This window comes from Emys orbicularis, chromosome 2 (assembly GCF_028017835.1).
Source record: "Emys orbicularis isolate rEmyOrb1 chromosome 2, rEmyOrb1.hap1, whole genome shotgun sequence".
Classification (NCBI taxonomy): Eukaryota; Metazoa; Chordata; order Testudines; family Emydidae; genus Emys; species Emys orbicularis.
Genome location: NC_088684.1, coordinates 212,599,557 through 212,611,745, shown reverse-complemented (window position 1 = coordinate 212,611,745; position 12,189 = coordinate 212,599,557). Strand labels below are relative to the sequence as shown.

Below are 12,189 nucleotides of genomic sequence, written 5' to 3'. Positions count from 1 at the left end.
GCCGCCTAGAGCGCCTAGTGGTTGAGGGCGCCTAAAAGCCCGCTCAGACGAGGAGGTGGAGTGGAGGTGAGCTGGGGCGGGGGGAGGGAGGGGGGCGCGGGGAGGGCCGCCCGCAGTAACAGGGGGGGCGCACAGGGGAACCGCTCCCCGCCCCAGATCACCTCGACTCTGCCTCCTCTGCTGAGCACACAGCCCCCGCTGTAAGTCTCCTCCAATCGGCGCCGCAAGCCTGGGAGGGGAGGAGAATTAGAGCAGCGCCAGCATGCTCAGCAGAGGAGAGCTGGGGCGGGCTCCTCGGGCGGGGTTAGCTGCCGCGGGGGGGGATGGGGTTAGCTTCTATGGGGGGGGATCTCCCCGGGTGGGGTTAGCTGCCGTGGAGGGGGGTGGGGTTAGCTTCCGCAGGGGGGGAGGGGCTCCCCAGGCAGGGTTAGCTACCGTGGAGGGGGGCGGTGTTAGCTTCCGTGGGAGGTGTGTGTGTCCCCGGGCCGGGTTAGCTGCCGTGGAGCGGAGGCTTGCAAGGGGGGGGTAGCTGTTGCGAGGGGGGGGGGCTCCCTGGGTGAGGGGGGCGGTTAGCTGCCGCAGGGGGGGGCTCCTCGGGTGGGAGGGAGCGGGTGGGCGTGGTTAGCTGCCGGGGGGGTGAGGGGGAAAGGTGGAAGTTTCGCCTAGGGCGCGAAACTTCCTTGCACCGGCCCTGACTACGGTATCAGTTATATAATTTATCTATCACATATGCTATATGAATTTAGATTACTTTTCATCTTTGGGTTGCTGAGGCCCTGAATTTGAATCTGATCTTCTCAGTTTCGGTATTTCATTGCAACAAGTAGATAGCCAGTTGAAAGAGAGATTAAACAACATCTATGAAATACTCGCCAAGAATAGGAATGAAGTCAGCTCACATTTTTCTATATAGTGAGGCTTCAGCAAGTTCCGCTATAAATTCCTCTGAGGCCATGACTGTGAATAGTGTTGGAAAGTCTTGACTTCTTTATTACAGACAAACAAACATATACAACAGGCTTGGATGACTAACTCTGGAGGACCTTACTTTCTTTTAAAAACACTTAGCCAGGGATGCTGGACATTCACTTTTTGTACATTTTTAAAGTTTCTTTCTTCCTGATAAGATAATATTACAGAAAAGCATAAAATTCTTTGGAGTTTTTTTAAGCAAAAAACAAACAAACAAACAAAATATATATATATATATATATATATATATATATATATATATATATATATATATATATATATATATATATATATATATAATTTAAAATGCTAAAATAAAAATAATGAATAATCCAGTATCTATTCAGGGTTAAAGTTAGAGGGAAAACCCAGGCATTCCTGTGGCTTTAGAGGTCTATAAACTTATTCATAGAAGAAAAGTACACCCCCAAAACTACAGAGGTAAGGTCTCGATCACAAATAGCAAAGACTAATTTCAAGGTTCTCATTGTCACAAAATTGCTTTTTGCAATGTAACTATGTTAACTACAGCCAATTTTAAAAAAAAGCCTAGACTACAAATCATTAGTTCCCCTTCCTCACTATATGATGCCCACGTTGCTAAAACAACTTCAGTTCCTTCTCAAAAGATCCATAAAGTAAAGGGCTGTGAATCACAGAACACACAGTTCCTAATAAATGAAAGATATAGGTGGAATTGTCACTCGTTTTGAACTGTCAGACCCTGAGCAGGAAGGAGCTGGGTGATTTTCACGGGAAACAGAAGCCTCAGGTGTGGGGCTAACACTGCATCATTTGAGTAGCATTACAAACTTATCCTAGACTATCAGCATTTTTTGTCACTTGACTTTTGCTGTAAGGTACTGTAGCTTAAGTATGTTGCTCACACACTGTAACCCAGGGACCTCTTGATGCCAACTGGCACCAGGCATAAGGAGTACATAGGGGTTTACAGAGATCTCTACGTCAGCTATCCATGCAACAGTTTGCCAAAGAGTGGCATGGAATCTAGTGAGAGCCAGTACCTTACTGATCATCATAATCATTGCAATGGATGGATAGATGGATATTTAAGGAATTAGATATCTATACTGAGAACTATGTCCTTAAAGTTTGTAAGGTAAGACAGGTCACCAGAAGGTAACACCCCAGTTCAGGCTGGTCATTGTGCTTCTCCCTGGCTGGTCATTGTGTAGTCTGTCTCTCCAAATTTAAGTCCATTGCATTACTGAGCCAAAATGAAGAAATTGTGAATTCACATAAGAAAAGATTTGCAGGAATAAACATAAACAGCAGGGCAGGAGTGTCATTTTCCCAGAAAAGACAATGGATTTTTGTGGTATAACTAGATGTACTGAGGTACACTGGGGATCTATCTTTCACTGAGGAGACAAAGATCGGTGGGTAGTAATCGATCTATCGGGGATCGATTTATCGCGTCTCGTCTAGACGCGATAAATCGATCTCCGAATCGACGCCCGTACTCCACCTCAGCAGGAGGAATAAGCGGAGTCGACGGGGAAGCCGCGGCGGTCGACTTGCCGCCATGAGGACGGCCAGGTAAGTCGAACTAAGATACTTCGACTTCAAGTTGCGTACCTTCGATCGATTCCCCCTCCCCCCAGTGTAGACCAGCCCAAACTGTCAGTGCGTTCTGTATTATGAAAGGAGGGTCACAGCCACCCTGGCTGGAAATCGCTGCAAAGAGGTTGGGTGAGCTAAATTTCATTGTACAAGACAGTATCTTATTAAGTAAGTCTAGGCTCTAGAAGACGTTATGATTTTATTTTACATGTAACCATTTGTTTCCAATACTTTGACTTGCTATTTCTACAGCTCAAATCTCTATACTTCTTTAAATAAACTTTTACTTGTTTTCAAGTACATAAGTCCTGTGTGTTAAATGGAACAGTGATCTGAAGGGAAACTGGTAAGATGATGTATACTTCTTCTTTGGGAGCAGCAGATCTGTGACTTCTGTGTCTAGTGGATCAGGAGCTGGTTACTTTAGAGGGATTGTTCAGAGGGCTCAAAGACTGGAGTGTGCCTATCACTAATCTGGAGTAGAGAGAGAGAGAGCAGGGGAGTGTTTTTGTTGCCCGTGGTGTAGAGCTGAAGAATGAAATTGTTTCTTTTGGTTATTACTGTTTTAACATTGTAACTCCTGTTTACTGTTTGCCTTTCAACATTGTAAATTGTTCATTACCCTTGTTTTAATAAGACTCCATATTGTAACTCAAACTCCATTTTGAAATGCTCACTCCATTTTGTAAAACCCTGCTGTAACCTTCATTTTGCAAAACCCTGCTGTAACCTTATTAGTTTAGTTTAGATATGTGAATGAGGTATGCATGAATAATGGAATCAACCTCCAGCCCCAGCCTGTCCTGATAAAGTTAAGTGCAAACACCAATGGCTGAAGATGCAGACAACAGCCCTGAGAAAGTAAGAAGAGTCCACCCTAAAAGAAAAGAACAAAGGTACAATTAAAGCAAGATCAGGTCCGAGGCTGAAAGTCACGTCTGCAATTGATGGGTGATCAATCACTCCGAACCCAGAGACAGCGTGACACAGCAAGACCTATAGACTCTTGATTCAAACTAAAAGCCTATTTAAAAGATGGGTGAGATGGAAGACTTTGGGTAACGTTCTGCTGCCAACACTGAAGGGCATCGGTGCATGCCCGACAGAGACCCAGCTCGTCCTTGTGCCCTGCTTTCCTGGCCAGTTAGCTGCCACGAGCTACGAACCCAAGCTGCGAAATTAAGCCACGGACTCAAGCTACGTTCAGGACTGGTAACTATCCAGCAGCTGCAGAACATCTGGTGCGTGTGTGTGTGTAGGTATTAGCTATTGGTTATAGATCAAATTGTTGTTATAATAAATGTGACATCTTGCCTTGTCCCCTGAAACGATCCTGTGTAGTTTTATCTGCATAACAGTGTCTGGTGGGGTTGGAGAGCTGACCCCCAGCAAGAACCGACAAGGCTTCCTCACACTGAGGGCAAGTGGTAGTGAGGTGCCCCACTAATCCGGGAAGTGTCACTCTCATACAATCATCTTGGTCATCAGCTAAACCACACGCACATTTCATGAGGAGCTCAGGCTACAGGAGCCCAGCGTATACATTTGAAAAGCTGGATTTAATCAATATAGAGGGAAGTACATTAAAAGGTGAAGAGAGCACTGGTGTATTCAGGTGCATGGGTATAATACCACATGAAAAGACATTCAAATAAAGACAGACAAAAAAGCAGGTGGTAAATACCCTTCTAGGTTCTGGATTTCGGCACACTTCATACAAACAATGAATCAAACACATTCTGTCAGGAGAGACTCTGCATTTCAGAATCTGTATAACATTTTGATATATATGGGATCTTATTATCAGATAGAAAACAGAATCAGTAGACATGACAACAGGTCCGAAAAGCATTAAAGAGACACACAAACTACCCAGATAGAGAGGCAATGCATCAGCGTCAATTAAATGATACTGCGTAAAGGAGAGCAGGTAAAGGCTGAAAAGGTTTTCACTGACCACTTAATGAGCAGAGGTGAAAAAATAGATGCCGATATGTGTTTAGGTAAAAACGAAGGGTTAGATCCTCTGCTGGGGTACATCGGTGTAATTGCATTAAAGTCAATGGAACTACACTGATTTACATGAACTGAGAATCGGACCAAACATAAATTAATTGCATTTGGCCTGATCTTGCAGGCTTTCCATAAGCAAAACTCTCATTCATGGAAATGGGAGCTTTGACTGCACAAGGATTGTAGGACTGGGTTTCACTTTTATCAAGTGACTGCGTTTAAACTCTTTGCCGTTCCCAGTGAACATTATATACTCTATCCCTTGTTCCACTATAAACAGGGTAACTTTCCAACCTCCTCTTTAAGGATTCTAGTTTCTAAGCTATTATCCCTCTTCTCCTTTCACTTACCTTCTTCAACTCCTCCTGAATGTTTTTGCCATTTTCTTCTGAGGACAAACTTTCCTTCTGGGTCTCCGATTCTGTTCTAGGCTCTGACTCCTGCTCTTCACCAGAAGAGGTTTCCTTGTCACTCATTTTAGCAGCTAGTTCAAATAACTCGGATTTAAGCTTTTCCTCAACAAGGTCTGTCTTGATTTTATGGTGTTGATCCTCACTGCTTATATCAGCTTCTGATAAATCCTCAGAAACCTACGATGAAAATCAAAATAGCAAAAAATTCAAATAAAGTGCAAAGAAAAGAAAATCAACAGGGTTTCTACAAAGGCTACATTTAAGTTCACAATACATACAAATACACTTTACTCTGCAGGAAATCTAGAAAAATACCACAGTAGGAATCTCTAGGCAGATAGATTTTTACTTCTGTGTAGACTATGCCCAGCATATTTACTTTCAGAAGACAATAATATTTCTCTTTTCTGCTCTTTTCCATATTACATGAAATAAAGCAACAGGTCCATAATAATTAGCTCCCTCTGTGCAAATAATAAAACACTCTCATATTATAGCACTCTTCACCAAAACACTGTACAAAGGAAACCCTACATTATCATCCTCAGAGTCATTTTACAGATGAGGAAACTAAGACAGAGAGGTGAAGTGGCTTGCACAAGGTCACATGTTCAGTGGCTGACTTCAAGTCCTGTCTCCTAGCCAGGTCCTCTGACTCCCAGCCTGGTGTACTACCCATGGGTCTACACTGCTTCTTTAAGAATTACTGGAAACAAGTTCAACCTTTAGATGCACAATGTTTTCTTAGCATTTGATCCTGAAAGGTGCAGAGCACTCATAGTTCCAGTTAGCTACAATGGCAGTCTTGGTGCTTAGCACCTGTTAGGGTAAGGCCTTCAGTCTGGAGACAAAATGGAAAAAGGAGAAATCCCCTTATGTAGTTATAAGTACTTTTGCTAGGATGTCTGCCCCACATTTTACAAAATGGAGACACTTCTGAGCACTGAAAGCTATCATTAAAAAATGGAACTTTTCATCTCTTCCAGTAGGGATGAGAAGAAATATCAGATCACAATTCCCCAGTACTAAGGATCCATCTACACTTCGAGCTGGCGTGTGATTTCCAATGTGAGGAGATATTCTTGTGCTAGCTGTCATCCAGCTAGTGCACTAAAAATAGTGGTGAATGGGCTAGCTGCCCCAAGTATGTACCCGTCCAAAATACTCCAGTTGCTAGCCCCTGTGACGGTGTACCCCATAAGGCTTTATGGGGAGGGGGTGCTTATAAATGTATGTATGACATAACTGGAATATGTTTTGTGCTGCCTGTGCCAGGTAACATATCTCCGTAAAGGTTATGGTCTACTATATCTATTCATCCTATTTGTACATATATATATCATTTTCTACTTGAGGTTAAGAATATGGGCTGTATGCTTGCTTGGTTTCTAAGTAAGCTTTGGGAGGCATATGGTCAGCTTCTTTAGGAAGGAATTCGCCAGGTTAAGTACCTAATCAGGAAACACTTGGGGAACAATGCATCTTGGAATGCTCCAATCCACATAAGAAGTCTTCCTGGAGACATGCAAGATACCATGTGGACCATGGCTTCAGCCTGTAAAGACTGAGTCATGCAGGGACATGTGACTTGTCCAGGTGACTCCAGAACTCCATCTTGGAGCTGGACTTTGCATAGGAGGGAGGAGGGGGGTCTCCTCCCACAAGAGAGAGTCTATTTAAGCCTGGGGGAGACCCCTCCATCTGTTCTTCAGCTGGCTAAAGAAGGAGCCTCTCCACCCCCCCAGGATACTTGAACAGAGGCTACAGGGGTTGTGAGAGATTGCTGGACCCAGGCTAAAGGGAGAGTAGCCTGTAAAAGGGAGCATTCTGAAACTGGTGAGGAACTTATCTGTATTTAGTTTGATTAGGCATAGATTTGCGCATTTTATTTTATTTTGCTTGTGACTTACTTTGTTCTGTCTGTTACTACTTTGAACCACTTAAATCCTACTGTCTGTATTTAATAAAATCACTTTTTATTTAGTAATTTACTCAGAGTATGTATTAATACCTGGGGGAGCAAACAACTGTGCATCTCTCTCTATCAGTGTTATAGAGGGCGAACAATTTATGAGTTTGCCCTGCATAAACTTTATGCAGGGTAAAACGGATTTATCTGGGTTTAGACCCCATTGGGAGTTGGGCATCTGAGTGCTAAAGACAAGCACACTCCTGTGAGCTGGTTTCGGGTAAACTTGCAGCTTTGGGACTAGTGATTCAGACCCTGAGTCTTTGTTAGAGCAGACTGGAGTGTCTGGCTCAGCAAGACAGGGTGCTGGAATCCTGAGCTGGCAGGGAAAACTGAAGCAGGGGTAGTCTTTGCACATTGGGTGGCAGCTCCCAAGGGGGTTTCTGTGATCCAACCCGTCACAGCCCCTCCTATGATTTGTGATGCCATGAGTACGTTCTATTTTTAGCGCACTAGTTCTATCAGAGCTAGCCCAAGTATGTCTTCTTGAGCTGGGAATCACACCCCTCGCTCAAAGTGTAGACGTAGTCTAAGTGTCAGGAATTCTTTGAAAAAGAACACAGTCATGATCTAAATGTCTGGGGAGAGAGGACACAAAGAACGCAGATTCTAATCCACAAACAGCCACTGCACAGCACTTGGCCTAAATAGATGATTGATGGCAACTCTAAGAGAGGAAATAATATAGATTATGACACTAAGAAAAACAAGCTAGGCAATCTTATTTACCTGGTGCTCTCCCACTGACAGGACTGGAGAATGCCAGGGAGATTAACAATCTGGATTCTTCGCTTCCATTCATAAGTAACAGAACAGTAGATTTGTTTTGTGAGGCTAGTTTGTTTGCATTCCCAAATGTAGTATTCCCTGGATGTATCTACCGCTTGGAAATCTAAAAACTATGGTAATTTTGACATTTCCCTCATAACTTGACCAGTTATGCTTTGTCACTCATGATGGAAATCTTACCTTTCTGTGGAGCCCTTTCACAATTTTGTATCTGCCATTATTTGTGAGCACAAATGAGATCATGCAGCTCTCTAACTAATAATGCAAATCAGGTAGCTGGACATTTAAATGTTATAATTTGCACCCACAAATCTGGAGGTTGTTTCTGAAAATTAGGATCAGGGTACCACTGTTGCTGCAAAAATGGCTGCCACAATGGAAGGGGACTCCATCTGGATTTAATGGATTTACTGGATTAATGGATTAATTTTTCCACCAAAGCACCAGTTTTTGCACAGTGAATAGTTTTCTCATCACTTGAGCTTCCAAATTGTTCTGAACAAGATGGGGTTGCACCTGAAGAACAGAGTCTCAAATGGAAATGTTTCCACTCTATTTTTACAATGTTACAATAGAACTTTCAGTATGTTTAAAAGACTGATCTCCTTCCAACCCTTTAATTCAAATGCCTTCTCCTCTCCCTGCTCCGAAGACTTACCCAGCACTTTCTCTAATGGCACCTCTTAGGAAAATGTCAACAGGAATGGTGAAAGATACAGAAATTGTGCAGAAATATTTTGCATGTCTGTCAATAGATTTGCAATGGAAGGCATGGACTCATATTGTCTCGACTATCAGAGTTTGTTGCTGAATCCCTGAATTTGAAGCTCGGAATAGTGACAGATACAATTAATTTGGGGCTAGGCAGTGTGGTGAATCATTGCACTAATATTTCAGATATGCAGATCTGTTTTCAAACACTGGTTAAGAGCTCAAGTGAGACATCGGTGGTCTCCACTTGTCCAATAGAGACTGGACAATTTTGTATTCAAAGCCATCACATGATTCTCCACAATCTAATCAAGAAAGGCCAAGACTGAAATTTCAGAAGGTATTGCCTGTTAGGACTGAGGTACAGTGGCAAAGCAGGTCTGAGGGAAGAATCTTAGACGTAAGACTTAACTTAAGACTGCGAGTCTTTCATTGAGGTCACAGAAGTCACGTATTCTGTGCGTTTCCGGGACCGCCATGACTTCTGCAGCACATGGTGCAGGTGACCCGAGGGCTGCCCGAGCAGCTGGGGTGCCCCCAGAGCCAGCTGCACTGGCTGCTGCTTGGGAGGCCCCAGGCAGCTGGTCCCGGTCGCTGCCCTGGAGTAGTGGCGGGGCCCCGGACTGTCCCCCGCCCCCAAGCAGCAGTGACGGGGGCCTGGGTCACCCCCCCCAACAGCAGCACCCTGGGCCGTCCCCGACCCTGAGCAGCAGCGGCGCTGGGGCTCCAGGCTGCCCTCCCTCGAAGCAGCAGTGCTGGCGCACCGGGGCACCACCCCCCAGCAGCAGTGGTGGTGTGCCGGAGTCTCCCCACCCCCAGTGCAGCAGCATCGTCTGCTGGAGTGCACCCTCCCCAACACCTGCAGCACCCTGGAGCCCCCCAGAGCACCTAAGATTTAGTCAGGGGTATTTATAGGACAAATCATGGACAGGTCACGGGCGTGAATTTTTGTTTATTGGCCGTGACCTGTCCATGACTTTTACTAAAAATATCTGTGACTAAATCGTAGCCTTATTTATACTATCCCGGCACAAGCCAGTGCTATTAAATCCTAATATTCAGGGGCACCAAATTCACAAATTAGTTTAAAGAATCCATATTGAGGTTGACTGGACCAGATGTCCTCTTGATACTGAAAATACTACACCAGCCTTTCAAACCAAGAACTGCAGCACTTAAAACACTTGCTCTCTAAGGACCTGATCCAAAGTCCACTGAAATTAGGGAGAGTCTTTCTAGTGACTCCCATGTGCATTGCATCAGGGCCTAGCAGAGCAATTCAACCAACTAGCCCACAGGGGTATTGTCTTCATTAGGGAGATAAAAGGGTGTGTGTAAGTTGAGCTGTCTAACTTGAGGTTAAAGTCGAGGTAGTTTGTAGTTTTCACACAAGGAAGCAGACAAAGTTAAAGTCTACAGGGAAGCCTAGTCTTTAACTTGACCTGTTACATAGTGTAAAAGCTAAAAACTTGTTTTCACTAGAATTCACCTCCTGTTAGCTGATTTCACTTAAGGACACCTTCCCCTCCCCCCCCCCCCCCAGTGAAGACACAACCTCAGAGGATTGAGTTTGTTGAGCTCATGGACGCAGCTATGCTTGCTGTGTACGGTTGCCAATTTTGGTTGGACATATTCCTGGAGATTTAATCACATCACATAATCTTTAATTAAAGATTCATCCTTCCCCCGCCCAGCCTGCTGCTTTCTTGTGAGTAGCCTGAATATTTATATTTGCGGCAATGCAGGGAGAATTATGTCCAATGTTGTACACTGTGGTCATTGTGTTGTTCGTAGGCTTCTTGGCTGAAACACTGAGCTTTTAACACAGTTACAGTGAAAGTTTTGTGATGACATGATGCACTTTTCTGTATTTTTTTAATCAACTGTATTTTTAGGGCAGGTCACTTTGAGGGCCTTGTCAACCTTAACAACAAACCAACCAAAAATGTACTTTCTTCTCTTGTGTGAAAAGTTTTCTTCAGAGTTATGCAGTGGTAGTTTACAGTTCACATAATCTAGCCTAGTTTTATACCATCTAATGTCCCATCTTTAAAGTCAATGTATAAATTCACACTGGCATGTATCAGCAACAGATATACCTATTTGCAGAGCCAAGTACTAAGGGCCACATTTTGCTTTGTTACACTTGTGTAACTGAGAGTAGGACTTGGCCCACAGCTTCTAAACTATAAATGTTTTAAGAAAATGAAGTGTACCTTTCCCACAAGATATTCTGCAAATAATTGCATGTAAAATCATCATCAAGTCAGTGTAATCAAAACAAAATATGCACAAAAAAGAAAAAAAGTGAACTCAGTAGTGCTAAAACAAAACTAAAAACATTCAAATTAAATCCTTCCAAGACAAACCAATTTCAAATAGCAAAAGTAAACCCACATTATACTGTAACTAATTAAGAAAAATACCACAAAAAATGGGCGTTGCTATAATCAGTAACTGCACTGAAGGTCACATGGAAAATGAGGGGCTACTCTCTAAATGAGGGCAAAGACATTGTATAAAATGTTCACTTTACGGGTTACTTTTCAATGTTTGTTTGCACTTAGAAGTCCCATATTTCCAATAAATGAATCACAAGCGCCATCTAGTGGGGCTTGAAATTCAGAGCACACACTGTATCCCGCCTTCATTTATAGCTTTGTCAAGATAGCATAGAACTATATGACAATATTTTAATTAATGGATAATGCCATTTTATAAGAGCAATAGCTGACTTCATAATGAAATTAGGTCAAATTAATCTAAAGCAATCAAGGTACTGTAGTTTTCATCATACAATGATCCCAATGGAATTAAACACCATTATTATTCCCCTCAAAATATAAAGTGAAGTTAAGGTTGAAGATTCATATAAGTGGTTTGAGTCTATATAATTTTTCAAGGCTATTAGTTAAAAATAGAATTAGAACACAGAGGTAAGGGTTGTACTTCCCAACCAAGACAGCCAAATTATCTTAAGTCTGCTCTGTAGAGATACTAGCCTACCATCAGGGCCGGCTCTAGGTTTTTTGCCGCCTAAGCAAAAAAATTTTTGGCTGCCCCACACCCCTGGGCTCTCCTCCCCCCCCACCACCAGGGCCCTCCCCCACCCCCTGCCGCCCCAGTCCTGGGCTCCCCCCACCAAACGTGACCTCCTCGTTCACCACAGCAATCCCCGTTTACACTTGCAGTCAGGGCCGGTGCAACCTATTAGGCGACCTAGGCGCTTGCCTAGGGCGCAAGGATTTGGGGGGCAGCATTTTCTTTGGCGGCGACCGGATCTTCGGCCGCCCCGGTCGTCGTCGGCATTTAGGCGGAGGGAGCTGGGGCAGGGGGGCACGGGGAGGGCTGCCTGCAGCAAGTAATGGGGGGGAGGGGGGGTGGCACGCAGGGGAACTCCCCGCCCCAGCTCACCTCGGTGCAACTGTATCGGCACTAGTGTTGTGACTAGTGGAGCAGCAGGCCTTCTATCACAGATAAGGGCTAGAGGTGTAACCACTCCAACCAAATAACACCTGCAGAAACAGAACGATTGCTCGGGAGAGTCAGAAGAGCGGAGCCGATTGCTAACCGCCTTATGGAGAGAGAGATGGGGAGAAGAAATGGTTCACTTCCTTGATTCAGTCACACGATCCTGCTACTTTAGAAGATGACCTAACCAGGGAATTTATATGTTAATTTCTCTTAAATACCTGAGACAGGATGCAGGGGAACTACCTGGTCCCTAATAAATAATGG

General features: G+C 44.0%; 1 protein-coding gene across 2 annotated transcripts in view; it reads right to left on the bottom strand.

Annotated features, from left to right (window-relative positions):
• MYRIP (myosin VIIA and Rab interacting protein) overlaps nucleotides 1-12,189 on the bottom strand; it is a 353,060-nt gene that overhangs the window by 28,447 nt on the left and 312,424 nt on the right. For both annotated transcript variants that reach the window (XM_065399403.1, XM_065399404.1), the window contains exon 10: nucleotides 4,920-5,159. In XM_065399403.1, the coding sequence (XP_065255475.1) occupies nucleotides 4,920-5,159 (240 nt within the window). The remainder of the gene's footprint in view (nucleotides 1-4,919; nucleotides 5,160-12,189) is intronic.